This window comes from Pseudophryne corroboree, chromosome 11, assembly GCF_028390025.1.
Source record: "Pseudophryne corroboree isolate aPseCor3 chromosome 11, aPseCor3.hap2, whole genome shotgun sequence".
NCBI lineage: Eukaryota > Metazoa > Chordata > Amphibia > Anura > Myobatrachidae > Pseudophryne > Pseudophryne corroboree.
Window position 1 is genome coordinate 72,586,643 of NC_086454.1, and position 27,453 is coordinate 72,614,095.

The following is a 27,453-nucleotide window of genomic DNA, read 5'->3' on the forward strand; positions in this document are numbered from 1 at the left end:
GTCAACCTGCTTCAAAACAGACTATTGCACGCTGGATTTGTAGTACGATTCAGCAGGCTCATTCTTCGGCCGGACTACCGGTGCCGAAGTCAGTAAAAGCCCATTCTACCAGAAAAGTGGGCTCATCTTGGGTGGCTGCCCGAGGCGTCTCGGCGATACAGCTTTGCCGAGCAGCTACTTGGTCGGGTTCAAACACTTTTTCTAAGTTCTATAAGTTTGATACCCTGGCTGATGAGGACCTTGCGTTTGCTCAGTCGGTGCTGCAGAGTCCTCCGCACTCTCCCGCCCGTTCTGGAGCTTTGGTATAAACCCCATGGTCCTTTTGGAGTCCCCAGCATCCTCTAGGACGTAAGAGAAAATAGGATTTTGGTACTTACCGATAAATCATTTTCTCCTAGTCCGTAGAGGATGCTGGGCGCCCATCCCACTGCGGACTGTTACTTGCAGTGTTTTCTTGCTAGTTAAATTAGTTTATACACGGGTTGTGTATTTCTTGTTTCAGCTTGTTGCTGTTGTTAATTAATACTGTTATCTGGTTTAATGTTACTCTGGTTGTACGGTATGTTTGTGGTGTGGGCTGGTATGTTGGTAGCCCTTAGTTTAAACAAAAATCTTTCCTCGAAATGTCCGTCTCTCCTGGGCACAGTTCCTATAACTGAGGTCTGGAGGAGGGGCATATAGGGAGGAGCCAGTTCACACCCAGATTAAGTCTTTTCAGTGTGCCCAAGCTCCTGCGGATCTCGTCTATACCACATGGTCCTTTTGGAGTCCCCAGCATCCTCTACGGACTAGGAGAAAAAGATTTATCGGTAAGTACCAAAATCCTATTTTCCGTAATGTACTAACCTGGCTTAACCTAACGTCACACTCGGCTGCAATAAATTTGGCAGGATATAAAAACTAGTGCAGATGTATTAAGCCTGGAGAAGTGATAAATCAGTGATAAATGCAAGGTGATAACACACCAGCCAATCAGCTCCAATATATACATTGACAGTTAGGAGCTGATTGGCTGGTGCGTTACCACCCTGTACTTATCACCGCTTTATCACTTCTCCAGGCTTAATACATCTGCCCCATTGTACTGTAGTTCCTTCTTGTATCTCTGTGGCTGCTGCCACTGCTGTGTCATCGATTGCTCATTGCTTGCTCCTAAGCATGATCGGGAGAAGCGTTGCGGCCCTCGTGTCACCACGCACATGCAAACATCTATACTTTCCCCAGTCTACACTGTTGAGGCTAACTGGGGGGGATGGAAGGGGTTACTTAAGTTTACATTTGTTTATATTGTTATGCAGAGCTTGGATGTTTCTAAATGAAACATTCTTACAGTTTTTTTATTGGTGGTTGGCGACTGCCTGTATGGTTGGCGCCCATCCAAACCTTGGGGCCCCTTGGTACAATGTACATATGCCCCCCCCCCCACCACCCACCCCTAGAATGGCTCCATGCTTCTGGAGCCCATCATGGTAGCTCTGCACTAATGCATACTGACGACAATTGAATGGTTCACAGTCAAATTTGATGGAGATCATCGATGGCGCCATCAGTGCTTTCCATCAAAAGCCAAAGATGGTATATACCATTGGTGTGCATCACAAGTGGGGCCACACAATGGACCAATCAGAGAAGGAGGGCACGGCTAAGAAACATGCAAGAAAAAATAACTTATCGCCACTTTACCATCAAAGCTGTGCCAACAATGAAAGAGAAACATAGGACCTCCACCATATATGACACAACATTGACCATTGGTAGAAAACCATCAATGATCATTACTGATGCAGCTTACGATACTGGAGTTCCCTTCACTGCCCCAGCTACTGTACAACCAGGACTGTTAACCAGATCCTTATTTGGCACTATTTAAAAGTGTGGGATTGTCAGCAGCAGCAGGAGACGCGCGTCCTGGCCATTGCCTGGGAGCCGGGATGCCGCGTCTCCTGCTGACCCACGCCCGGCGCCTAGCAACAGTCAGACACCGGGCGCGGGGAGCCGCCGGACTCCTAGCAATGGGATGCTGCAGGCAGACGGCGTTCCCCGTTGCTTAGGAAATAGATATACGTGTAGCAGGGCAGCTGCACTTGTTTTGCAGTCAGAGGGTGATTGGTTGTTGCCCACATATATTCACTTCCAGTTCACTCCCCAGGTCGCTGGTGATAGTTCTTGCTTCAATGTGAACCTGTCAGCTCGTATGAGATCCTGTTTGCCTGTGTAATACCTGTGGCCCGGAGACCTTGCCAGACTGATTGCCTGATCAGATCCAGCTAGCCTTGTATTCCGGTTTGTGTGGGGTTTCCACACAGGCACTGCTTTGCCTGCATTTCTTTATTATATACATCCTGTGCATTGTTGCATGTAATTCCGGTCTGGTTGCTTATAACATCTTTGAGCATTGTTGCTTTAACATTTATTAAGTTGCTTATTACATTTTATGCATTGTTGCATTCACAATTATTCGTATATTCAGTGTTGTTGTTTTCAATACTCTGTACATTGTTATACGTACATTTTGTTTCTATTAGGAACACACTCCTCAGTCTGTGCCTTAGCATAGTAGTAAGGTTGTGTCAGGTGAACGTCTCACCGTACTGCATTTATCCCTGTCCAGCCTCCGATAGTCGCCTTGTATATACAGAAAACCTGCAGACATCTGAGTGCGGGGATTACCTAATTCACCCTGGAAAGGCGGCCGCTATAAGCAAAGTCTTTGGCTGCAGGAGACTAAAAGACTGCTGGGCAGTGGGCAATTGCGTGAGCTTCACAAGGAACCACCTATAAACCTACGGAACTGAGCGTAACCAAAACAGGGATATATACGTCCCAAAAACCCTGATTTTGGTGCCGTCCTACCCACGTACTCTGCAGAGAAGGGCAAGGTTGGGTGGGAATGCTCTCTCGTGTGCGGCATATAAAGCGTTTAGAGAGCCTGAGAAGCAACAGTGTGACACGCGGTCATGCCATTAGTATGATGCAAAGCGCAGTGTGATGTGTACCCTTGCCCCATTTTCGTGTGCATGTCCCAACGCTTCGGTCACAAATGTCTGGAGGTATGCTGATGATAATATTACCAAACTATCAGAGCTCCAGGAAACATGTCTGCCTTTATTGCTCCAGCTAGGGAAAAGAGCAGCTCAATGGCAATTTTCTTCCCTTTTATAATGTAGTAGTATAGTTTTAAAGCCAGAAAAAACAGCTTGTCAACTGTAAGCATGCCCCCTAAATCCTTCCCCTCTCACTGATGTACCAGCTCTGGGCGCATGGAATGCCACTCTCGCATGAATAGTTCTTACTACCAGCATACCCTTAACACAACTAATGATCTGAGGATGGCAGGATGCTGGTAATTGTTGTCCTGACACCAAGCACCATCTGCTACACGGAACTGTGTTTGCGGGCGCTTGTTGTGTGGAGTCCGTATAAAACAGTGAGCGCCGCTGGATGCGTCCGCGCAGAAAGCGACTTCCGGTCTGTCCTGCAGCAGCAGACATAACAGTATCATAGGAGGCTACATAGTATCCGGCGGCGGCCAGTGTGTGTGTGATAGTAAGTGGGGGTTCATTCTCACTAGCACAGCTCATCAGCTACTCGTGCAAGTACACTACTACATGCAATCAGCACACAGCATACTTCCCTACCTGACCTTCTCCATGAGGGAGAAAATGCTCTGTTCCTGGACTTTCCTGGTAATGTATGATTGCCATCACCTGTGGTGAGCTAGTTAATTGATAAGAAAGGTGTTTCACCACAGGTGATGGCAATCATACATTACCAGGAAAGTCCAGGAACAGAGCATTTTCTCCGTCATGGAGAAGGTCAGGTAGGCAAGTGTGGTACACAGTGGTCACTTAATGAAGAACAGGAATTAAATGTGTAACACTGGAGCCTGATTCATTTGCTACACTTGCATCTATTGCTCTGCTCCTGGACTTCCCTCTTAATTTGTGATTTCCATCACCTGTGTTGAAACACCATTCTCAAATTAACTAGTTCAACACAGGTGGTGGCAATCATAATTAAGAAGGAAGTACAGGAGCAGAGCAATTAAAGTGGGACACATGAATTGTACATGTTCTGTGGCTGGCTGACTTCAACCCTGCATATATCTCTATGTATACAGTGTTCTCCCCAGATTTTTTTATGGGGTAGGTTGTCCTTTGCCCCCGGGCACCTCTCTAGCAGCTCGGCGTCCTCCACCAGCAGCTGCTTCTTCACGAGGGTGAGCGAGATTCGGTAGACGGTCTTCCTCTGAGCAGTGTTCCGCTCCATCTGCAGGTATGCAGGGTCCAGCAGGTACATGGCCAGGAGAGAGTGCCCCCCAGCATCGGGGGCAGTAGCAACAGATAACACATAGCGGCCATCTCACCCCCTCTCCCCGGTGCTGGCCAACCCAGAATGCCTACACAGAGCTGAATGCGGCTTTGATGGCCGAGGCATGGGGAACCTGGGACGGAGGCAAGCAGAGCCCATAGCAAACTGACATAGGGAGAGGGGCAGAGACACTCGGAGCCTGCGTTGGGGAGGAGAGCAGGGGGAACACAGGGGAGGAGGGAGTTGTGAGCTGCGCTATGGTGCGGCGAGCAGCTTCAGTCAGCCGAGAGAGGGGAGAGTTTGGGGTGAGTGCTGGGTGGCAGGGGATTTTTGCCGGGCGGATTGCCAAAAAATAAAGCCTGGGAAGAACAGTAATATATGTATATCAGAGCATGAGTGGCATATCGATCTTCTCAAATAAGCCCTGTTGGGACAAATATACAGAATAGGAGGAAGCAATAGTTCAGAATAGGCTATTTGGGCCCAGATTTTTCAAGCCTTGGAGAGTAATAAATATCACGGTGATAAAGTACCAGCCAACCAGCTCCTAACTGTAATTTCTCTGACGTCCTAGTGGATGCTGGGAACTCCGAAAGGACCATGGGGAATAGCGGGCTCCGAAGGAGGCTGGGCACTCTAGAAAGATTTATGACTACCTGGTGTGCACTGGCTCCTCCCACTATGACCCTCCTCCAAGCCTCAGTTAGATCTTGTGCCCGGCCGAGGTTGGATGCACACTAGGGGCTCTCCTGAGCCTCTAGAAAGAAAGTATAGAATTAGGTTTTTTATTTTCAGTGAGACCTGCTGGCAACAGGCTCACTGCAGCGAGGGACTAAGGGGAGAAGAAGCGAACTCGCCTGCTTGCAGCCGGATTGGGCTTCTTAGGCTACTGGACACCATTAGCTCCAGAGGGATCGACCGCAGGCCCAGTCCTTGGTGTTCGGTCCCGGAGCCGCGCCGCCGTCCCCCTTACAGAGCCAGAAGCAAGAAGAGGTCCGGAAAATCGGCGGCAGAAGACATCAGTCTTCACCAAGGTAGCGCACAGCACTGCAGCTGTGCGCCATTGCTCCTCATGCGCACTTCACACTCCGGTCACTGAGGGTGCAGGGCGCTTGGGGGGGGCGCCCTGAGCAGCAATAAAAACACCTTGGCTGGCAAAAATACCACAATATATAGCCCCAGGGGCTATATATGTGGTAAATACCCCTGCCAGAATCCAGAAAAAAGCGGGAGAATAGGCCGCGGAAAAGGGGCGGAGCTATCTCCCTCAGACACACTGGCGCCATTTTCTCTTCACAGTGCAGCTGGAAGAAAGCTCCCCAGGCTCTCCCCTGTAGTTTTCAGGCTCAAAGGGTTAAAAAGAGAGGGGGGGCACTAAATTTAGGCGCAATATTGTATATACAAGCAGCTATGGGGGAAAATTCACTCAGTTATAGTGTTAATCCCCACATTATATAGCGCTCTGGTGTGTGCTGGCATACTCTCTCTCTGTCTCCCCAAAGGGCTTTGTGGGGTCCTGTCCTCAGTCAGAGCATTCCCTGTGTGTGTGCGGTGTGTCGGTACAGCTGTGTCGACATGTTTGAGGAGGAGGCTTATATAGTGACGGAGCAGATGCCGATAAATGTGATGTCGCCCCCTGTGGGGCCGACACCAGAGTGGATGGTTAGGTGAAAGGTATTAACCGACAGTGTCAACTCCTTACATAAAAGGGTGGATGACGTAACAGCTGTGGGACAGCCGGCTTCTCAGCCCGCGCCTGCCCAGGCGTCTCAAAGGCCATCAGGGGCTCAAAAACGCCCGCTCATTCAGATGGCAGACACAGATGTCGACACGGAGTCTGACTCCAGTGTCGACAAGGTTGAGACATATACACAATCCACTAGGAACATCCGTGACTTGATCCCGGCAATAAAAAATGTGTTACACATTTCTGACATTAACCTCTAAAAATGGTTTTTTTTATGTTTGGGGAGAAAAAGCAGGCAGTGTTTTGTTCCCCCATCAGATGAATGAATGAAGTGTGTGAAAAGCATGAGTTCCCCCTGATAAGAAACTGGTAATTTCTAAAAAGTTACTGATGGCGTACCTTTTCCCGCCAGAGGATAAGTTACGCTGGGAGATATCCCCTAGGGTGGATAAGGCGCTCACACGGTTGTCAAAATAGGTGGCACTGCCGTTTTAGGAACGGCCACTTTGAAGGTACCTGTTGATAAAAAGCAGGAGGCTATCCTGAAGTCTGTATTTACACACTCCGGTACTAGACTGAAACCTGCAGAGCGTGCTGCTGCAGCGTGGTCGGTGACCCTGTCAAACATACTAGTTTGCTAACATGAGAACATATTAAAGACGTCGTCTTATATATGAGGGATGCACAGAGGGATATTTTGCCGGCTGGCATCCAAAATGAATGTAATGTCCATTCTGTCAGGAGGGTATTAGAGACCTGTCACTGGACAGGTTATGCTGACTTTAAAAGGCGCATAGAGATTCTGCCTTATAAGGGTGAGGAATTATTTGGGGATGGTCTCTGGGACCTCGTATCCGCAGCAACAGCTGGGAAGAAATATTTTTACCTCAGTTTTCCTCACAGACTAAGAAAGCACTGTATTATCAGGTACAGTCCTTTCGGCTTCAGAAAAGCAAGCGGGTCAAAGGCGCTTCCTTTCTGTACTGAGACAAGGGAAGAGGGAAAAAGCTGCACCAGTCAGCCTGTTCCCAGAATCATAATTCTTCTCTCGCTTCCTCTGAGTCCACAGCATGACGCGGGGGCTCCACAGGTGTAGCCAGGTACGATGGGGGGCCGTCTCAAAAATTTCAGCGATCAGTGGGCTCGCTCACAGGTGGATCCCTGTTTCATTCAAGTAGTATTTCAGGGGTACAAGCTGGAATTCGAGATGTCTTCCCCCCCGCCGTTTCCTCAAATATGCCTTGCCGACAACTCCCTCAGGCAGGGAGGCTGTGCTAGAGGCAATTAATAAGCTGTATTCCCATCAGGTAATACTTAAGGTGCCCCTACTTCAACAAGGACGGGGTTACTATTCCACACGGTTTGGGGTACCGAAACCGCATGGTTCGGTGTGACCCTTTTTTATATTTAAAATCCTTGAACACATACATAAAAAAATTCAAGTTCAAGATGGAATCGCTCAGGGCGGTTATTGCAAGCCTGGACGAGGGGGATTACATGGTATCCCGGGACATCAAGGATGCTTACCTGCATGTCCCCATTTACTATCCTCGCCAGGAGTACCTCAGATTTGTGGTACAGGATTACCATTACCAAGCCGTTTGGACTGTACATGGCACCGAGGGTGTTACCAAGGTAATGGCCGGAATGATGATACTCCTTCGAAAAAGGGGAGTTTTTAATGATCCCGTACTTGGACAATCTCCTTATAAGGGCGAGGTCCAAGGAGCAGTTGCTAGTCGGGGTAGCACTATTTTGGAAAGTGCTACAACAGCACGGTTGGATTCTAAACAGTCCAAAGACACAGCTGTTTCCTACGACACGTCTACTGTTCCTGGGGATGGTTCTGGACACAGACCAGAAATAAGTGTTTCTCCCGGAGGAGAAAGCCAAGGAGCTGTCATCTCTAGTCAGAGACCTCCTGAAGCCAAAACAGTTATCGGTGCATCATTGCACGCGAGTCCTGGGAAAAATGATAGCTTCCTACGAAGCAATCCCATTCGGCAGGTTCCATGCAAGAACTTTTCAGGGGGACCTGTTGGACAAGTGGTCCGGATCACATCTTCAGATGCATCGGCTGATAACCCTGTCTCCAAGGACCAGGGTATCTCTACTGTAGTGGCTGCAGAGTGCCCATCTTCAAGAGGGCCGCAGGTTCGACATACAGGACTAGGTCCTAGTGACCATGGATGCCAGCCTTTGAGGCTGGGGGGCAGTCACACAGGGAAGAAGCTTCCAGGGACTTTGGTCAAGTCAGGTGACTTCCCTACATAAATATTCTGGAACTGAGGGCCATTTACAATGCCCTGAGTCAGGCAAGACCTCTGCTTCAAAACCGTCCGGTCCTGATCCAATCAGACAACATCACGGCAGTCGCCCATGTAAACCAACAGGGCGGCACAAGAAGCAGGATGGCGATGGCAGAAGCCACAAGGATTCTCCGATGGGCGGAAAATCATGTGTTAGCACTGTCAGCAGTGTTCATTCCCGGAGTGGACAACTGGGAAGCAGATCTTCTCAGCAGACACGACTTCCACCCGAGAGAGTGGGGACTTCATCCAGAAGTCTTCCAAAGGATTGTACACCATTGGGAAAGGCCACAGGTGGACATGAAGGCGTCCCTCCTCAACAAAAAGCTATAAAAGATATTGCGCCAGGTCAAGGGACCTTCAGGCGATAGCTGTGGACGCTCTGGTAACACCGTGGGTGTACCAGTCGGTTTATGTGTTCCCCCCTCTGCCTCTCATACCAAAGGTACTGAGAATAATAAGAAGGCGAGGAGTAAGAACGATACTCGTGGTTCCGGATTGGCCAAGAAGAGCCTGGTACCCAGAACTTCAAGAAATTATATCAGAGGACCCATGGCCTCTGCCGCTCAGACAGGACCTGCTGCAGCAGGGGCCCTGTCTGTTCCAAGACTTACCGCGGCTACGTTTTGATGGCATGGCGGTTGAACGCCGGATCCTAAAGGAAAAGGGCATTCCGGAGGAAGTCATTCCTATGCTGATTCAAGCCAGGAAAGATGTAACTGCAAAACATTATCACCGCATATGGCGGAAATATGTTGCTTGGTGTGAGGCCACAAAAGGCCCCAACAGAGGAATTTCAACTAGGTCGATTTCTGCATTTCCTACAAGCAGGAGTGTCTATGGGCCTAAAATTAGGCTCCATTAAGATACAGATCTCGGCTCTGTCGATTTTCTTCCAGAAAGAATTAACTTCAGTACCTGAAGTTCAGACATTGTAAAAGGAGTGCTGCATATTCAGCCCCCGGTTGTGCCTCCAGTGGCACCTTGGGATCTCAACGTGGTGTTGAGTTTCTTAAAATCACATTGGTTTGAACCACTAAAAACCGTGGCTCTAAAATATCTCACGCGGAAAGTGGTCATGTTATTGACCTTGGCTTCGGCCAGGCGTGTATCAGAATTGGCGGCTTTGTCATATAAAAGTCCTTATCTGATTTTCCATATGGATAGGGCAGAATTGAGGACTCGTCCCCAGTTTCTCCCTAAGGTGGTATCAGTTTTTCACTTGAACCAACCTATTGTGGTGCCTGCGGCTACTAGAGACTTGGAGGATTCCAAGTTACTGGACGTAGTCAGGGCCTTGAAAAATTATGTTTCCAGGACGGCTAGAGTCAAGAAAATTGACTCGCTATTTATCCTGTATGCACCCAACAGGCTGGGTGCTCCTGCTTCTAAGCAGACTATCGCTCGCTGGATCTGTGACACGATTCAGCAGGCGCATTCTGCGGCTGGACTGCCGCATCCTAAATCAGTGAAAGCCCATTCCACAGGGAAGGTGGGCTCATCTTGGGCGGCTGCCCGAGAGGTCTCGGCTTTACAACTTTGCCGAGCTGTTACTTGGTCAGGGGCAAACACGTTTGCAAAATTCTACAAATTTGATACCCTGGCTGAGGAGGACCTTGAGTTCTCTCATTCGGTGCTGCAGAGTCATCCGCACTCTCCCGCCCGTTTGGGAGCTTTGGTATAATCCCCATGGTCCTTTCGGAGTTCCCAGCATCCACTAGGACGTCAGAGAAAATAAGATTTTACTCACCGGTAAATCTATTTCTCGTAGTCCGTAGTGGATGCTGGGCGCCCATCCCAAGTGCGGATTGTCTGCAATACTTGTAAATAGTTATTGCTAACTAAAGGGTTATTGTTGAGCCATCTGTTGAGAGGCTCAGTTGTTTTCATACTGTCAAACTGGATATAGTATCACGAGTTGTACGGTGTGATTGGTGTGGCTGGTATGAGTCTTACCCGGGATTCAAAATCCTTCCTTATTATGTCAGCTCGTACGGGCACAGTGTCCTAACTGAGGCTTGGAGGAGGGTCATAGTGGGAGGAGCCAGTGCACACCAGGTAGTCATAAATCTTTCTAGAGTGCCCAGCCTCCTTCGGAGCCCGCTATTCCCCATGGTCCTTTCGGAGTTCCCAGCATCCACTACGGACTACGAGAAATAGATTTACCGGTGAGTAAAATCTTATTTTTTCAAAAACCGCCTGTAACATGGAAGTTAGTAGCTGATTGGTTAGTACTTTATCACCGCATACCTCCCAACTTTGTAAAAGTATAAAGAGGGACCCGCAATGCATGGCATATATGAAAGGGGGCGTGGCCTTGTGGCTGAGCTGCGATCATGAGACACACCCCTTTCAACATCACTGAGAGGGCATGCACAGCGCTCTGTGAGCTGCTAGCATGCCCTCTCTCCCTCTGTCACTTGCGAATAGATGCTGCGTGCATGCGCGCAGCGTCTATTCACAGCTACTCTGCTAAGCAGAGCAGCAGTGACAGGAGTCTCCCAATTGCCCCCCCCCCCCCCCAAAAAAAAGGGACTGTCCCGCGAAAATCAGGACAGTTGGGAGGTATGTCACTGTGCTATTTATCACTCTCTAAGGCGTCGCTGTTCCCGGTACTAGATTGTACCTGCATGCAGGTACAATCTAGTCAGGTTGCTCATCACGCTGAGTGCTAAGCTGGGGAAGAGATGTGTGCTGAGCGGTCTGTGATAGATCGCTCAGCACACATCTCCCTGTGTGTACCCCCCTTAAGTGACAGATGTACAAAACCTTGGAGAGTTATAGAGATAAAGGACCAACCAATCAGCTTCTGTCATGTTTCAGGCTGTTTGAAAAAATGACAGGCGCTTGTTGGTTGGTACTTTATCTCTCTCCACTTTATTTCTCCAAGGCTTAGTAAATCTGCCCCTATAACAGTTGACATTTTTCAGAAATGTTTGTTTGTCAGTGAGGCACAGCTGATGTGCAGCTGTCAGTGAGGCAGTGCTGATGTGCAGCTGTCAGTGAGGCAGTGCTGATGTGCAGCTGTCAGTGAGGCAATGGTGATGTGCAGCTGTCAGTGAGGCAGTGGTGATGTGCGGCGCTCAGTGAGGCAGTGGTGATGTACGGCGGTCAGTGAGGCAGTGGGGATGTGCATTTGTCAGTGAGGCAGTGGTGATGTACAGCGGTCAGTGAGGCAGTGGGGTTGTGCATTTGTCAGTGAGGCAGTGGGGATGTGCAGCGGTCAGTGATGCAGTGGGGACAGTAAGGCCGTGAAGATGTGCGGCGGTCAGTGAGGCAGGAGTGATGTGCGGCGGTCAGTGAGGCAGGAGTGATGTGCGGCGGTCAGTGAGGCAGGTGTGATGTGCGGCGGTCAGTGAGGCAGTGGGGAAGTGCGGCGGTCAGTGAGGCAGTGGGGATGTATGGCGGTCAGTGAGGCAGGGGTGATGTGCGGCGGTAAGTGAGGCAGTGGGGATGTGCGGTGGTCAGTGAGGCAGTGGGGATGTACAGCGGTCAGTAAGGTGGCGATGTGCTTTTGGTTACAGATGGTAATATGACAGTTTGAAGTAAAGTGTGTGGTTACGCTGGGTGGTGTGTGGTCATTGGGAAATAATGCACGGTCACGTGAAGGGTAGTGGATAAGTGGAATAGTTTCCCGTCAGAGGTGGTAGAGGCTGAAACTATAGAGCAATTTACACATGCTTGGGATAGGCATATGAATATTCCAACAAAGAATTAAGGCTCAAATAGGGATGAGCCTTAAGCCTAAAGGATAAAAAACCAGGCAGATCAGATGGGCCAAGTGGTTCTGGTATCCGTTCAGATGGTCCACTCATTAGGTTGACCAATATTGGTCGACATTGACATGGCCGACATGGAAAAAAGGTCGACACTTGAAAAGGTTGACATGTCTTTAAAAAAAAAAAAAAAATAGATTATTAACTTCTTCATACTTTACAATCCACATGCGCGAGGCACCTTGCCCGCAGCTTGCGAGCCATGCAAGGGGACGCGGTACACTGGTTGGGGTTTCTGGTCATGTTATGGAATAAATGACACCAAAAACAGTTCAAAAATCCATGTTGACCTTTTCATGTGTCGATCGTTAATGTGTCAACCATTTCATGTGTCGACCATTTATCCATGTCGACCATACCGGAACCAGTGGTACTTATCTGCCGTCAAATTCTGTTTCTATGTTGTAATGTGTCCAATCATGTTAGTAAGTTTTTGTTATTTTACCATGCCATTTTATAAATATTTACTCATGTCACTATACTGGATGGCCTAAGGGCCCTGCGCGTTATGCGAGAATAGTGTTCACTCTAGGCTGTTTTAGCAGGGCGCCGCGCCCTGCCCGTTTTTTAGCAGGAAAAACCCGCCCTGCCCCTTTTGCGGCGCCCTGCTAGAACAGCTGCCCGCTTCCTGCCCTCCCGGCGTGTATAGATGCCGTGCGCATGCGCGCGGCATCCATTCACGCATTGGGAGAGGGCTGGGGGAAGCCCAGCACCGACGGAGGTGCTGGGCACGCCCCCAACAGTGACGTCACCGGCCACAGGCGCTCTCTATAGTAGCGTCTGCGGGCCGCACCGCCCCCTAAAATGACGTAGGCGTGTCCACGCCCCCTAATTTGGCGTGGCCACGCCCCGTTTCGGCCGCGCGCGCGCACATGTGCCCCCGGACTCCGGCGCCCTGCCCCTTTTCACTCCTAGAGTGTACACTATGATAACACTGAACGATATGAACATTCGTTCATATCGTACTGTGTGTAGGCACCAACGATGAACGATACGCAGCCCCGCGGTCGTTCATCGTTGGTGCCGTGTCGCTTATGCGTACAGGCCAATATGGACAATCTTGTCCATATTAGCATGCACTGCTATGGAGCCGGGTGAGCGGGGGGTGGGGGGGGAGGGGGGAAGTGAAGAAACTTCACTCCACCGTCACCTCTCCCCCTGCCGCCGGGTTGCCCGTCAGCCGTTTTCGCCGTCGGCCAGCTCGGCGGTGCACCGCCGAGTGTATAGGGGGCATACGTGACAAAATTAAATATAAGACAAATTGGGACTGTTCAGTGACATTACAGTGAGTTCCAGTGATTTACAGCAGTGTATTGTCATTCATGTACTGTTACTGTGATTCTAATTACACATGCATTACTGTGCTTGCTTTCTGCGTCTATGATAACTTACTAGTAGAATAAGAGATATTTAGCAGTATCCAATTAGCCCTATGCAATTTTGGCTTTTAAAAACGTGCTGAAATTGTGATTAATGATTGATGGTCATTATCGTGGTCTCCACTTAGAGCTATTTTTAATGGCCAAAATTGGACCCGCGATCTCACGAAAACTAGAGATGAGCGTGTTCGGTTCCCTTTGAACCGAACCCCCTTGAACTTTACTACCCGAGCCCGGATCCGAGTCAGGCTCAGGTTTTCCCACCTGACTCGGAAACCAGAACGAGGCAAAACGTCATCATCCCACTGTCGCATTCTTGCGGGGTTTGGATTCCGTCCTCGGTGTCCTGCATCAGTACAGTGGTAGTGTCTTGTGCTGCATCAGTCCAGTCACAGTGGTGGTGTCCAGTGCTGCTGTATAAGTCCAGTCCATTGCAGTGGTGCTGTGTTGTCCTGCATCAGTCCAGTGGTGGTGTCCCTGGTGCTGGCGTATAAGTCCAGTCCAGTGGTACTGCCGTATAAGTCATAGAAACATAGAATTTGACAGCAGATAAGAACCACTTGGCCCATCTAGTCTGCCCCTTTTTTTATCCTTTAGGTAATCTCAACCCTTTTTGAACCTTAATTCTTTGTAAGGATATTCATATGTCTATCCCAAGCATGTTTAAATTGCTCAACAGCCTTAGCCTCTACCACCTCTGATGGGAGGCTATTCCACTTATCCACTACCCTTTTTGTGAAGTAATTTTTCCTTAAATTTCCCCTGAACCTGCCTCCCTCCAGTCTCAGTGCATGTCCTCGAGTTCTAATACTTCTCTACCTTTGAATAATGTTTCCCTCCTGAACTTTGTTAAAACCTTTGGTATATTTGAAAGTTTCTATCATGTCCCCCCTTTCCCTTCTCTCCTCCAAACTATAAATATTAAGATCTTTTAGCCTTTCCGGGTAAGTTTTGTGATGTAGGCCATGCACCATTTTAGTTGCCCTTCTTTGTACACTCTCTAATGTATTTATATCCTTCTGGAGATATGGTCTCCAGAACTGGACACAGTATTCCAGATGAGGCCGTACCAATGACCTATACAGTGGCATTATTACTTCTTTTTTTCCTGCTACTGATTCCTCTCCCTATGCAACCAAGCATCTGCCTTGCCTTTCTCATTGCTTCCCTGCCTTTAAGTCACTTGAAATAGTGACTCCTAAATCCCTTTCTCTTACGTCCTAGAGGATGCTGGGGACTCCGTAAGGACCATGGGGTATAGACGGGCTCCGCAGGAGATAGGGCACCTAAAAAGAACTTTGACTATGGGTGTGCACTGGCTCCTCCCTCTATGCCCCTACTCCAGACCTCTGTTAGATTCTGTGCCCAGAGGAGAAAGGGTGCACTGCAGAGAGCTCTCCAGAGTTTTCTGTTTTAAAAGAATTTTGTTAGGTTTTTTATTTTCAGGGAGTCCTGTTGGCAACAGGCTCCCTGCATCGTGGGACTGAGGAGAGAGAAGCAGGGCTGGCTTTACGGTTGGGCTCTGTTTCTAGACACCATTAGCTCCAGAAGGTGTCGGAACACAGGTCTCACCTGGGGTTCGTCCCGGAGCCGCGCCGCCGTCCTCCTCACAGATGCCGAAGATAGAAGCCGGGTGAGTATGAGAAGGCAGAAGACGTCAGATCTTCATGAGGCCATTGCTCCCACTATACACACACAGAGCAGCACTGAAGGGGGGGGGGGGCCCTGGGCAGCAATATTCCTCACTTCTGGGCATGTTAAGATGGATTAGGCTGCGGAGGCAGTAAATCCAAGAATCCCCCGCCATTTTAATAAAAGAAGCACTGGGACCGAAGCCCGCTGTCGGGTGGGCGGGGCTTGATCCTCAGCACTAACCAGCGCCATTTTCTCCACAGAAGCTGCATGCTGAACGCTGGCTCCCTGGTCTCTCCCATGCTGAACTTCACAGGCTGGAAAAAAGAGGAGGGGGGCACATTGGCGACGCAGTGAGTGGGAATTGGAATATTATTATATAAAAAAGCGCTATCTGGTCATATTTTTCCACAGTGTTATTAAGCGCTGGGTGTGTGCTGGCATACTCTCTCTCTGTCTCTCCTAAGGGCCTGGTTGGGGTTTTGTCCCCTTGTAGGTTAATCCCTATGTGTGTGGGGTGTCGCTACGTGGTGTCGACATGTCTGAAGCGGAAGGCTTCTCCAAGGAGGAGGTGGAGCAAATGAGTGGTGTTTCCCCGTCGGTTGTGCCGACTCCGGAATGGATGGACATGTGGCATATGTTGAGTGCAAGTGTGGCATCTTTACATAAAAGGCTTGATGAGGCTGAATTAGGGGGGACATCAGGGGGTCAATCCTCGGATTGGACCGACTCACAGGGCCCGTCGGGGTCTCAAAAGCGTCCCTTAATACAAGACACTACTACCGACACGGATTCTGATTCCAGTGTCGACTATGATGAAGTAAAATTGCACCCTAGGGTGACTAAAACCATTCAGTGTATGATTGTGGCAATAAGGGATGTGTTGCATATTGAGGATGAACCCTCGGTCCCCAACACAAGGGTACACATGTTTAAGGAAAAGAAACAGATTATTAATTTTCCCACATCTCATGAATTAAATGATTTTTTTGGAAAAGCTTGGGAGACTCCGGAAAAGAGACCGCAGATCCCCAAAAGAATTTATATGGCATACCCCTTCCCTAAGCAGGACAGGGAGATTTGGGAATAACCCCCCACTGTGGACAAGGCCCTGACGCGCTTGTCCAAGAAAGTGGCGCTACCGTCTCCTGACACATCGGCCCTTAAGGACCCTGCAGATCGCAGGCAAGAAACTACCTTAAAGTGTATTTATTCTCATACGGGTGCTGTGCTAAGACCGACAATTGCGTCGGCATGGGTGTGTAGCACAATTGCAGCTTGGACAGATGAGCTGACAGATCAATTTGATAATATGGATAAGGATACTATATTCTTAACTCTAGCCCATATTAAAGACGCAGTCTTATTTATGAGGGATGCTCAAAGGGACATTGGACTGCTAGCTTCTAGGGCCAATGCCATGTTTATCTCGGCGAGAAGATCCTTATGGACTTGCCAATGGACGGGTGATGCGGATTCCAAGAAACATATGGAAGTACTACCCTATAAGGGTGAGGTATTGTTTGGGGATGGGCTGACGGACCTGGTTTCCACAGCTACAGCAGGTAAATCAAATTTTTTACCATATATTCCCCAACAGCAAAAGAAAGTGACACCCTATCAGATGCAGTCCTTTCGGTCGCATAAGTCCAGAAGAGGTCGGGGATCCTCTTTCCTCGCCAGAGGTAAGGGCAGAGGCAAAAGAGCACCTGCTTCGGCAGGTGCCCAGGACCAAAAGTCCTCCCCGGCTGCTCCAAAACTCACAGCATGACGCTGGGGCTCCCCTGAGGGAGTCCGCACCGGTGGGGGCACGTCTTCGACTTTTCAGTCATGCCTGGGTCAGATCAGACCTGAATCCCTGGGTGTTGGAAATAGTTTCCCATGGGTACAAACTGGAATTCGAGGAGGTGCCCCCGCGCCGTTTTTTCAAATCGGCCCTACCAGCTTCCACATCGGAAAGGGATGTAGTGTTAGCTGCAATTCAAACGCTGTGTATACAGCAAGTGATAATCAAGGTTCCCCTACACCAGCAGGGAAGAGGTTACTACTCAACCCTATTTGTGGTACCGAAACCGGACGGTTCGGTCAGACCTATTTTGAATCTGAAATCCCTAAACCTGTACATAAAAAGATTCAAAATGGAATCACTCAGAGCGATAATAGCCAACATGGAGGAGGGGGAGTTTATGGTGTGTCTGGACATAAAGGATGCGTACCTTCATATCCCCATATATGCCCCCCATCAGGAATACCTGAGATTCGCTGTACAGGATTGTCATTACCAATTTCTCTAACGTCCTAGTGGATGCTGGGGACTCCGTAAGGACCATGGGGAATAGACGGGCTCCGCAGGAGACAGGGCACTTTAAGAAAGAATTTGGATACTGGTGTGCTCTGGCTCCTCCCTCTATGTCCCTCCTCCAGACCTCAGTTTGAATCTGTGCCCGGACGAGCTGGGTGCTACTTAGTGAGCTCTCCTGAGCTTGCTAAAAAGAAAGTATTTTGTTAGGTTTTTTTATTTTCAGAGAGATCTGCTGGCAACAGACTCTCTGCTACGTGGGACTGAGGGGAGAGAAGCAGCCCTACTCACTGAAGATAGGTCTTGCTTCTTAGGCTACTGGACACCATTAGCTCCAGAGGGATCGTACACAGGATCGCACCCTTGGTCGTCCGATCCCGGAGCCGCGCCGCCGTCCCCCTCGCAGAGCCGGTGACAGAAGCAAGAAGACTTCGAAATCGGCGGCAGAAGACTCCAGTCTTCATATGAGGTAGTGCACAGCACTGCAGCTGTGCGCCATTGCTCCCACACTAAACCCACATACTCCGGTCACTGTAGGGTGCAGGGCGCAGGGGGGGGGGGCGCCCTGGGCAGCAATCAGAGACCTCTTGGCAAAAGTGGGCATATATACAGTTGGGCACTGTATATATGCATGGGCCCCCGCCATATTTTTACACAGAAACGCGGGACAGAAGCCCGCCGCTGAGGGGGCGGGGCTTCTTCCTCAGCACTCACCAGCGCCATTTTCTCTCCACAGCTCCGCTCAGAGGAAGCTCCCCAGGCACTCCCCTGCAGAATCACGGTAGAAGAGGGTGAAAAGAGAGGGGGGCACATAAATTTGGCGCAAAAACAGTATATACAGCAGCTACTGGGTTAACACTAAGTTACTGTGTGATTCCTGGGTCATATAGCGCTGGGGTGTGTGCTGGCATACTCTCTCTCTGTCTCTCCAAAAGGCCTTGTGGGGGAACTGTCTTCAAAAAGAGCATCCCCCTGTGTGTGTGGTGTGTCGGCATGTTTGACGAGGAAGGCTATGTGGAAGCAGAGCGGGAACAAATGAATGTGTGGTCGCCGCCGACACCCGATTGGATGGATATGTGGAAGGTTTTAAATGATAATGTTACTTCCTTGCATAAAAGGTTGGATAAAGCTGAAGCCTTAGGACAGCCGCGGTCTCAGCCCATGCCTGATCCTATGTCGCAGAGGCCGTCGGGGTCTCAGAAGCGCCCACTATCCAAAATTGTTGACACAGATATCGACACGGATTCTGACTCCAGTGTCAATGGCGATGATGCAAAGTTACAGCCTAAAATGGCTAAAGCCATCCGTTACATGATTATAGCAATGAAGGATGTGTTGCACATCACAGAGGAAACCCCAGTCCCTGACAAGAGGGTTTATATCTATGGGGAAAAAAGGCAAGAGATGACCTTTCCCCCTTCACATGAGTTAAATGAGTTATGTGAAAAGGCTTGGGAATCTCCAGATAGAAAACTGTAGTTTTCCAAACGGATGCTTATGGCATATCCTTTCCCGCCAACGGACAGGTTATGCTGGGAATCCTCCCCTAGGGTAGACAAAGCTTTAACACGCTTATCCAAGAGGGTAGCCCTGCCGTCACAGGATACGGCCACCCTAAAAGATGCTGCGGATAGAAAGCAGGCGGGTACCCTGAAGTCCATTTATACACATTCAGGTACCTTACTAAGGCCGGCGATTGCGTCGGCCTGGATGTGTAGTGCTGTAGCAGCATGGACGGATACCTTATCTGAGGAACTTGATACCTTGGACAAGGATACTATATTACTGACCCTGGGGCATATAAAAGACGCTGTCCTATATATGAGAGATGCTCAAAGAGACATTAGCCTACTGGGCTCTAGAATAAATGCAATGTCGATTTCTGCCAGAAGGGTCCTGTGGAATCGGCAATGGACAGGAAATGCCGACTCAAAAAGGCACATGGAGGTTTTACCTTACAAGGGTGAGGAGTTGTTTGGGGAGGGTCTCTCGGACCTGGTCTCCACAGCTACAGCTGGAAAGTCAATTTTTTTGCCATATGTTCCCTCACAACCTAAGAAAGCACCGTATTACCAAATGCAGTCCTTTCGATCACAAAAAGGCAAGAAAGTCCGAGGTGCGTCCTTTCTTGCCAGAGGCAGGGGTAAAGGAAAGAAGCTGCACAATACAGCTAGTTCCCAGGAACAGAAGTCCTCCCCGGCTTCCACTAAATCCACCGCATGACCCTGGGGCTCCACAGGCGGAGCTAGGCCCGGTGGGGGCGCGTCTCCGAAATTTCAGCCACTAGTGGGTTCACTCCCAGGTGGATCCCTGGGCTATAGAGATTGTGTCTCAGGGATACAAGCTGGAATTCAAAGAGATGCCCCCCCCACCGTTACCTCAAATCGGCCCTGCCAGCTTCCCCCTTAGAGAGGGAAATAGTGTTAGCTGCAATTCACAAATTGTATCTTCAGCAGGTGGTGGTCAAGGTCCCCCTCCTTCAACAAGGAAAGGGTTACTATTCGACCATGTTTGTGGTACCGAAACCGGACGGTTCGGTCAGACCCATATTGAATTTAAAATCCATGGACATATACCTGAAAAGGTTTAAGTTCAAGATGGAATCGCTCAGAGCGGTCATCGCAAGCCTGGAAGGGGGGGATTTTATGGTGTCTCTGGACATAAAGGATGCTTACCTTCATGTCCCCATTTATCCACCTCATCAGGAGTACCTCAGATTTGTGGTACAGGATTGTCATTACCAATTCCAGATGTTGCCGTTTGGTCTCTCTACGGCACCGAGAATATTTACCAAGGTAATGGCGGAAATGATGGTGCTCCTGCGACGGCAAGGAGTCACAATTATGCCGTACTTGGACGATCTCCTCATAAAGGCGAGGTCCAGAGAGCAGTTGCTGATCAGCGTAGCACGCTCTCGGGAAGTGTTACAACAGCACGGCTGGATTCCTATGACTCGTCTGCCCTTCCTGTGCATGATTCTGGACACATGCCAGAAGAGAGTTTATCTCCCGATGGAGAAGGCTCAGGAGCTCATGACACTGGTCAGAGACCAATTAAAACCAAAACAGGTGTCGGTGCATCAATGCACGCGAGTCCTGGGAAAGATGGTGGCATCATACGAGGCCATTCCTTTCGGCAGGTTCCATGCGAGGACCTTTCAATGGGATCTGTTGGACAAGTGGTCCGGATCACATCTAAAAATGCATCGGCTGATCACCCTATCTCCCAGGGCCAGGGTGTCTCTCCTGTGGTGGCTGCAGGGTGCTCACCTTCTCGAGGGTTGCAGATTCGGCATTCAGAACTGGGTCCTGGTGACCACGGACGCAAGCCTCCGAGGGTGGGGAGCAGTCACACAGGGAAGAAATTTCCGAGGGCTGTGGTCAAGTCAGGAGACTTGCCTTCACATCAATATCCTGGATCTAAGGGCCATCTACAACGCCCTACGTCAAGCGGAGACCCTGCTTCGCGACCAATCGGTGCTGATTCAGTCAGACAACATCACCGCAGTGGCTCATGTAAACCGCCAAGGCGGCACAAGGAGCAGGGTGGCGATGGCGGAAGCCACCAGAATTCTTCGCTGGGCGGAGAATCACGTAAGAGCACTGTCAGCAGTGTTCATTCCGGGAGTAGACAACTGGGAAGCAGACTTCCTCAGCAGGCACGACCTCCACCCGGGAGAGTGGGGACTTCATCAAGAAGTCTTCGCGCAGATTGCAGGTCGGTGGGAACTGCCACAAGTAGACATGATGGCATCCCGCCTCAACAAAAAGCTACAGAGGTATTGCGCCAGGTCAAGAGAACCTCAGGCGATAGCTGTAGACGCACTAGTGACACCGTGGGTGTTCGTCGGTCTATGTATTTCCTCTCATACCCAATGTGCTGAGAATCATAAGAAGAAGAGGAGTGAGAACAATACTCATTGTTCCGGATTGGCCAAGAAGGACTTGGTATCCAGAGCTGCAAGAAATGCTCACAGAGGACCCTTGGCCTCTGCCTCTAAGACAGGACTTGTTGCAACAGGGGCCCTGTCTGTTCCAAGACTTACCGCGGCTGCGTTTGACGGCATGGCGGTTGAACGCCGGATCCTAGCAGAAAACGGCATTCCGGATGAGGTTATTCCTACGCTGATAAAGGCTAGGAAGGACGTGACGGCTAAACATTATCACCGTATATGGCGAAAATATGTTGCTTGGTGTGAGGCCAGGAATGCCCCTACGGAGGAATTCCAGCTGGGCCGTTTCCTTCACTTCCTACAGTCTGAAGTGTCTTTGGGCCTAAAATTGGGTTCCATTAAGGTCCAGATTTCGGCCGTATCCATTTTCTTTCAAAAAGAACTGGCTACTCTACCTGAAGTTCAGACGTTTGTAAAGGGAGTGCTGCATATTCAGCCCCCTTTTGTGCCTCCAGTGGCACCTTGGGATCTTAACGTGGTGTTGAGTTTCCTAAAGTCGCACTGGTTTGAGCCACTTAAGACCGTGGAGTTAAAATTTCTCACGTGGAAGGTGGTCATGCTATTAGCCTTGGCTTCAGCTAGGCATGTGTCAGAATTAGCGGCTTTGTTACATAAAAGCCCCTATCTGGTTTTCCATATGGACAGGGCAGAATTGCGGACCCGTCCGCAATTTCTGCCAAAGGTGGTGTCATCTTTTCATATGAACCAACCTATTGTGGTGCCTGTGGCTACTCGTGACTTGGAGGATTCTGAGTTACTTGATGTAGTCAGGGCTTTGAAAGTTTTTGTAGCCAGAACGGCTAGGGTCAGGAAAACAGAATCTTTGTTTATCCTGTATGCTTCCAACAAGCTTGGTGCTCCTGCTTCAAAGCAAACTATTGCTCGCTGGATCTGTAACACGATTCAGCAGGCTCATTCTGCGGCTGGATTGCCGCTGCCAAAATCAGTTAAGGCCCATTCCACTAGGAAGGTGGGCTCTTCTTGGGCGGCTGCCCGAGGGGTCTCGGCTTTACAGCTTTGCAGAGCGGCTACTTGGTCAGGTTCAAACACTTTTTTGCAAATTTCTAAAAGTTTGATACCCTGGCTGAGGAGGTCCTTGTGTTTGCTCATTCGGTGCTGCAGAGTCATCCGCACTCTCCCGCCCGTTTGGGAGCTTTGGTATAATCCCCATGGTCCTTACGGAGTCCCCAGCATCCACTAGGACGTTCGAGAAAATAATATTTTACTTACCGGTAAATCTATTTCTCTAACGTCCTAGTGGATGCTGGGGACTCCGTAAGGACCATGGGGAATAGACGGGCTCCGCAGGAGACTGGGCACTCTAAGAAAGATTTAGTACTACTGGTGTGCACTGGCTCCTCCCTCTATGCCCCTCCTCCAGACCTCAGTTAGAATCTGTGCCCGGACTGAGCTGGGTGCATTTTAGTGAGCTCTCCTGAGCTTGCTAATAAGAAAGTATTTTAGTTAGGTTTTTTTTATTTTCAGAGAGCTTCTGCTGGCAACAGACTCTCTGCTACGTGGGACTGAGGGGAGAGAAGCAAACCTACTGACTGCGGCTAGGTTGCGCTTCTTAGGCTACTGGACACCATTAGCTCCAGAGGGTTCGAACACAGGATCTTAACCTTGGTCGTCCGTTCCCGGAGCCGCGCCGCCGTCCCCCTCGCAGAGCCAGAAGACAGAAGCCGGCGGGTGAAGCAAGAAGTCTCCTGTCTTCATATGAGGTAGCGCACAGCACTGCAGCTGTGCGCCATTGCTCCCACACTACCCACACACTCCGGTCACTGTAGGGTGCAGGGCGCAGGGGGGGGGGGGGGGGCGCCCTGGGCAGCAATTATGGTACCTCTTGGCAAAAGTAACATATATACAGCTGGGCACTGTATATATGTATGAGCCCCCGCCATTATTTTTACACAGAAAGCGGGACAGAAGCCCGCCGCTGAGGGGGCGGGGCTTCTTCCTCAGCACTCACCAGCGCCATTTTCTCTCCACAGCTCCGCTGAGAGGAAGCTCCCCAGGCTCTCCCCTGCAGAAGCACGATAGAAGGGGGTGAAAAAGAGAGGGGGGCACATAAATTTGGCGTAAAAACAATATATACAGCAGCTACTGGGTTAACACTACGTTACTGTGTGATTCCTGGGTCATATAGCGCTGGGGTGTGTGCTGGCATACTCTCTCTCTGTCTCTCCAAAGGGCCTTGTGGGGGAACTGTCTTTAAATAGAGCATCCCCTGTGTGTGTAGTGTGTCTGTACGTGTGTGTCGACATGTCTGAGGTAAAAGGCTCCCCTAAGGAGGAGATGGAGCTAATATGTGTGTGAGAGGGTGTCTCCGTCGACAACGCCGACACCTGTTTGGATATGTGTAAGTGCTAAGGTGAATTTATGGCACAAAAGATTAGAGAACAGACAGGAAATCTAGCCATGTCTGTCCCTATGTCGCAGAGACCTTCAGAGTCTTTCAATGCTCACTATCTAAAAATAATAAACACTGATATCGACACGGAGGTTGACTCCAGTGTCGACTACGATAATGCAAAGTTACAGCCAAAATGGCAGGAAAGTATTCAGAAAGCTGAGGTAAATTTCCCTCCTCTCATGATGAAAAAGAGCGGGAATCTCCAGACAAGAGACTGCAGTTTCCCACAAAGAATTCTCAGGCAGTATCCTTTCCCCACTAGGGCCAGGATACGATGGGAATCTTCCCCTAGGGTGTCACAAAAGGTAGCCCTGTCGTAACAGCTATTCCCAGGGATCCTGCAGATAGCGTGCACATTCTGGTACACTACTCAGACCGGCGATTGCGTCGGCATGGGTTTATAGCGCTGTGGCAGCGTGGACAGTTACCTTATCAACAGAGATTGAGACCCTAGTATGTAGAGATATATATATATATATATATATATATATATATAATATATATATATATATATATATATATATATATATATTTCTCTGACGTCCTAGTGGATGCTGGGAACTCCGTAAGGACCATGGGGGGAATAGACGGGCTCCGCAGGAGACTGGGCACTCTAAAAGAAAGATTAGGTACTATCTGGTGTGCACTGGCTCCTCCCTCTATGCCCCTCCTCCAGACCTCAGTTAGATTTCTGTGCCCGGCCGAGCTGGATGCACACTAGGGGCTCTCCTGAGCTCCTATAAAGAAAGTATATGTTAGGTTTTCTCTGACGTCCTAGTGGATGCTGGGACTCCGTAAGGACCATGGGGAATAGCGGCTCCGCAGGAGACAGGGCACAAGAATAAAAGCTTTAGGATCAGGTGGTGTGCACTGGCTCCTCCCCCTATGACCCTCCTCCAAGCCTCAGTTAGATTTTTGTGCCCGAACGAGAAGGGTGCAGGCTAGGTGGGTCTCCTGAGCTGCTTAGAATAAAAGTGTATTTTAGGTTTTTTATTTTCAGTGAGTCCTGCTGGCAACAGGCTCACTGCATCGTGGGACTAAGGGGAGAAGAAACGGACTCACCTGCGTGCAGAGTGGATTGGGTTTCTTAGGCTACTGGACATTAGCTCCATAGGGACGATCACAGGTTCAGCCTGGATGGGTCCCGGAGCCGCGCCGCCGGCCCCCTTACAGAGCCAGAAGAGCGAAGAGGTCCGGTGAAATCGGCGGCAGAAGACGATCCTGTCTTCAGACTAAGGTAGCGCACAGCACCGCAGCTGTGCACCATTGCTCTCAGCACACTTCACACTCCGGTCACTGAGGGTGCAGGGCGCTGGGGGGGAGCGCCCTGAGACGCAATATAACAGATGATACCTTTAGGTTGGCAAAAGAATACATCACATATAGCTCTTGGGCTATATGGATGTATTTTAACCCCTGCCATTTTTACAGAAAAGAGCGGGAGATAAGGACGTCGTGAAGGGGCGGAGCCTATCTCCTCAGCACACAAGCGCCATTTTCCCTCACAGCTCCGCCGGAAGGACGGCTCCCTGACTCTCCCCTGCAGACTTGCTACAGAATCAGGGTAAAAAAGAGAAGGGGGGGCACTATTGGCAGCTAAAAATTATATAAACAGCAGCTATAAGGGAATAACACTTATATAAGGTTATTCCTGTGTGTATATATATATATATATATATATAGCGCTTGGTGTGTGCTGGCAGACTCTCCCTCTGTCTCTCCAAAGGGCTTGTGGGGTCCTGTCCTCTATCAGAGCATTCCCGGTGTGTGTGCTGTGTGTCGGTACGTGTGTGTCGACATGTATGAGGAGGAAAATGATGTGGAGGCGGAGCAATTGCCTTGGTTAGTGATGTCACCCCCTAGGGAGTCGACACCTGACTGGATGATCGTATTTAAAGAATTAAGTGATAATGTCAGCACTTTGCAAAGAACGGTTGATGACATGAGACAGCCGGCAAATCAATTAGTGCCTGTCCAGGCGTCTCAGACACCATCAGGGGCCCTAAAACGCCCGTTACCTCAGTGGGTCGACACAGACCCAGACACAGATACTGAGTCTAGTGTCGACGGTGAGGAGACAAACGTAATGTCCAGTAGGGCCACACGTTACATGATCACGGCAATGAAGGAGGCATTGAACATTTCTGACACTACAAGTACCACAAAGAAGGGTATTATGTGGGGTGTGAAAAAACTACCAATAGTTTTCCCTGAGTCAGATGAGTTAAATGAGGTGTGTGAAAAAGCGTGGGTTTCCCCCGACAAAAAACTGCTAATTTCTAAAAAATTATTGGCACTATATCCTTTCCCATCAGAGGTTAGGACGCGTTGGGAAACACCCCCTAGGGTAGATAAGGCGCTCACACGTTTATCTAAACAAGTAGCGTTACCGTCTCCTGATACGGCCACCCTCAAAGAACCAGCAGATAGAAGGCTGGAAAATATTCTTAAAAGTATATACACACATACTGGTGTTATACTGCGACCAGCAATCGCTTCAGCCTGGATGTGCAGTGCTGGAGTCGCGTGGTCGGATTCCCTGACTGAAAATATTGATACCCTGGATAGGGACAATATACTGTTAACTATAGAGCATTTGAAGGATGCATTACTATATATGCGTGATGCACAGAGGGATATTTGCACCCTGGTATCAAGAGTAAGTGCTATGTCCATTTCTGCCAGAAGAGCGTTATGGACGCGACAGTGGTCAGGCGATGCGGATTCCAAACGACATATGGAAGTATTGCCGTATAAAGGGGAGGAGTTATTTGGGGCTGGTCTATCGGACCTGGTGGCCACGGCAACGGCTGGAAAATCCACCTTTTTACCCCAGGTCACTTCACATCAGCAGAAAAAGACACCGTCTTTTCAAACTCAGTCCTTTCGTTCCCGTAAGTACAAGCGAGCTAAAGGCCATTCCTTCCTGCCCCGGGGCAGAGGAAGGGGAAAAAGACTGCACCATGCAGCCGCTTCCCAGGAGCAGAAGCCCTCCCCTGCTTCTGCCAAGTCTTCAGCATGACGCTGGGGCTTTACAAGCAGACTCAGACATGGTGGGGGCCCGTCTCAAGAATTTCAACGCGCAGTGGGCTCACTCGCAAGTGGACCCCTGGATTCTACAGGTAGTATCGCAGGGGTACAAACTGGAATTCGAGGCGTTTCCCCCTCGCCGGTTCCTGAAGTCTGCTCTACCACAGTCTCCCTCCGACAGGGAGGCAGTTTTGGAAGCCATTCACAAGCTGTATTCCCAGCAGGTGATAATCAAGGTACCCCTCCTACAACAGGGAAAGGGGTATTATTCCACGCTGTTTGTGGTACCGAAGCCGGACGGCTCGGTGAGACCAATTTTAAATCTGAAATCCTTGAACACTTACATAAAGAGGTTCAAATTCAAAATGGAATCACTCAGAGCGGTGATAGCAAACCTGGAAGAAGGGGACTATATGGTGTCTCTGGACATCAAGGATGCTTATCTCCACGTCACAATCTACCCGTCTCACCAAGGGTACCTCAGGTTTGTAGTACAAGACTGTCATTATCAGTTTCAGACGCTGCCGTTTGGGTTGTCCACGGCACCTCGGGTCTTTACCAAGGTAATGGCCGAAATGATGATTCTTCTTCGAAGAAAAGGCATCTTAATTATCCCTTACTTGGACGATCTCCTGATAAGGGCAAGGTCCAGGGAACAGTTAGAA

The 27,453-nt window shown here is 49.6% G+C and overlaps 1 protein-coding gene across 4 annotated transcripts in view; it reads left to right on the forward strand.

Moving 5' to 3' along the window:
* The first annotated feature begins 3,461 nt into the window (after positions 1-3,461).
* The window catches only part of METTL15 (methyltransferase 15, mitochondrial 12S rRNA N4-cytidine), a 560,008-nt gene continuing 536,016 nt past the window's right edge, over positions 3,462-27,453 (forward strand). Inside the window, exon 1 of one of the 4 annotated variants that reach the window (XM_063944421.1) lies at positions 3,462-3,546. Coding sequence is in view for 1 of the 4 variants with exons in the window: in XM_063944420.1 (XP_063800490.1) it covers positions 15,365-15,447 (83 nt within the window). In the remaining 3 variants the exon portion in view is untranslated. Of the gene's footprint in view, positions 3,547-4,058; positions 4,276-15,363; positions 15,448-27,453 lie in introns of those variants that run through there. The other 3 variants (XM_063944422.1, XM_063944423.1, XM_063944420.1) reach the window with 3 other exon arrangements.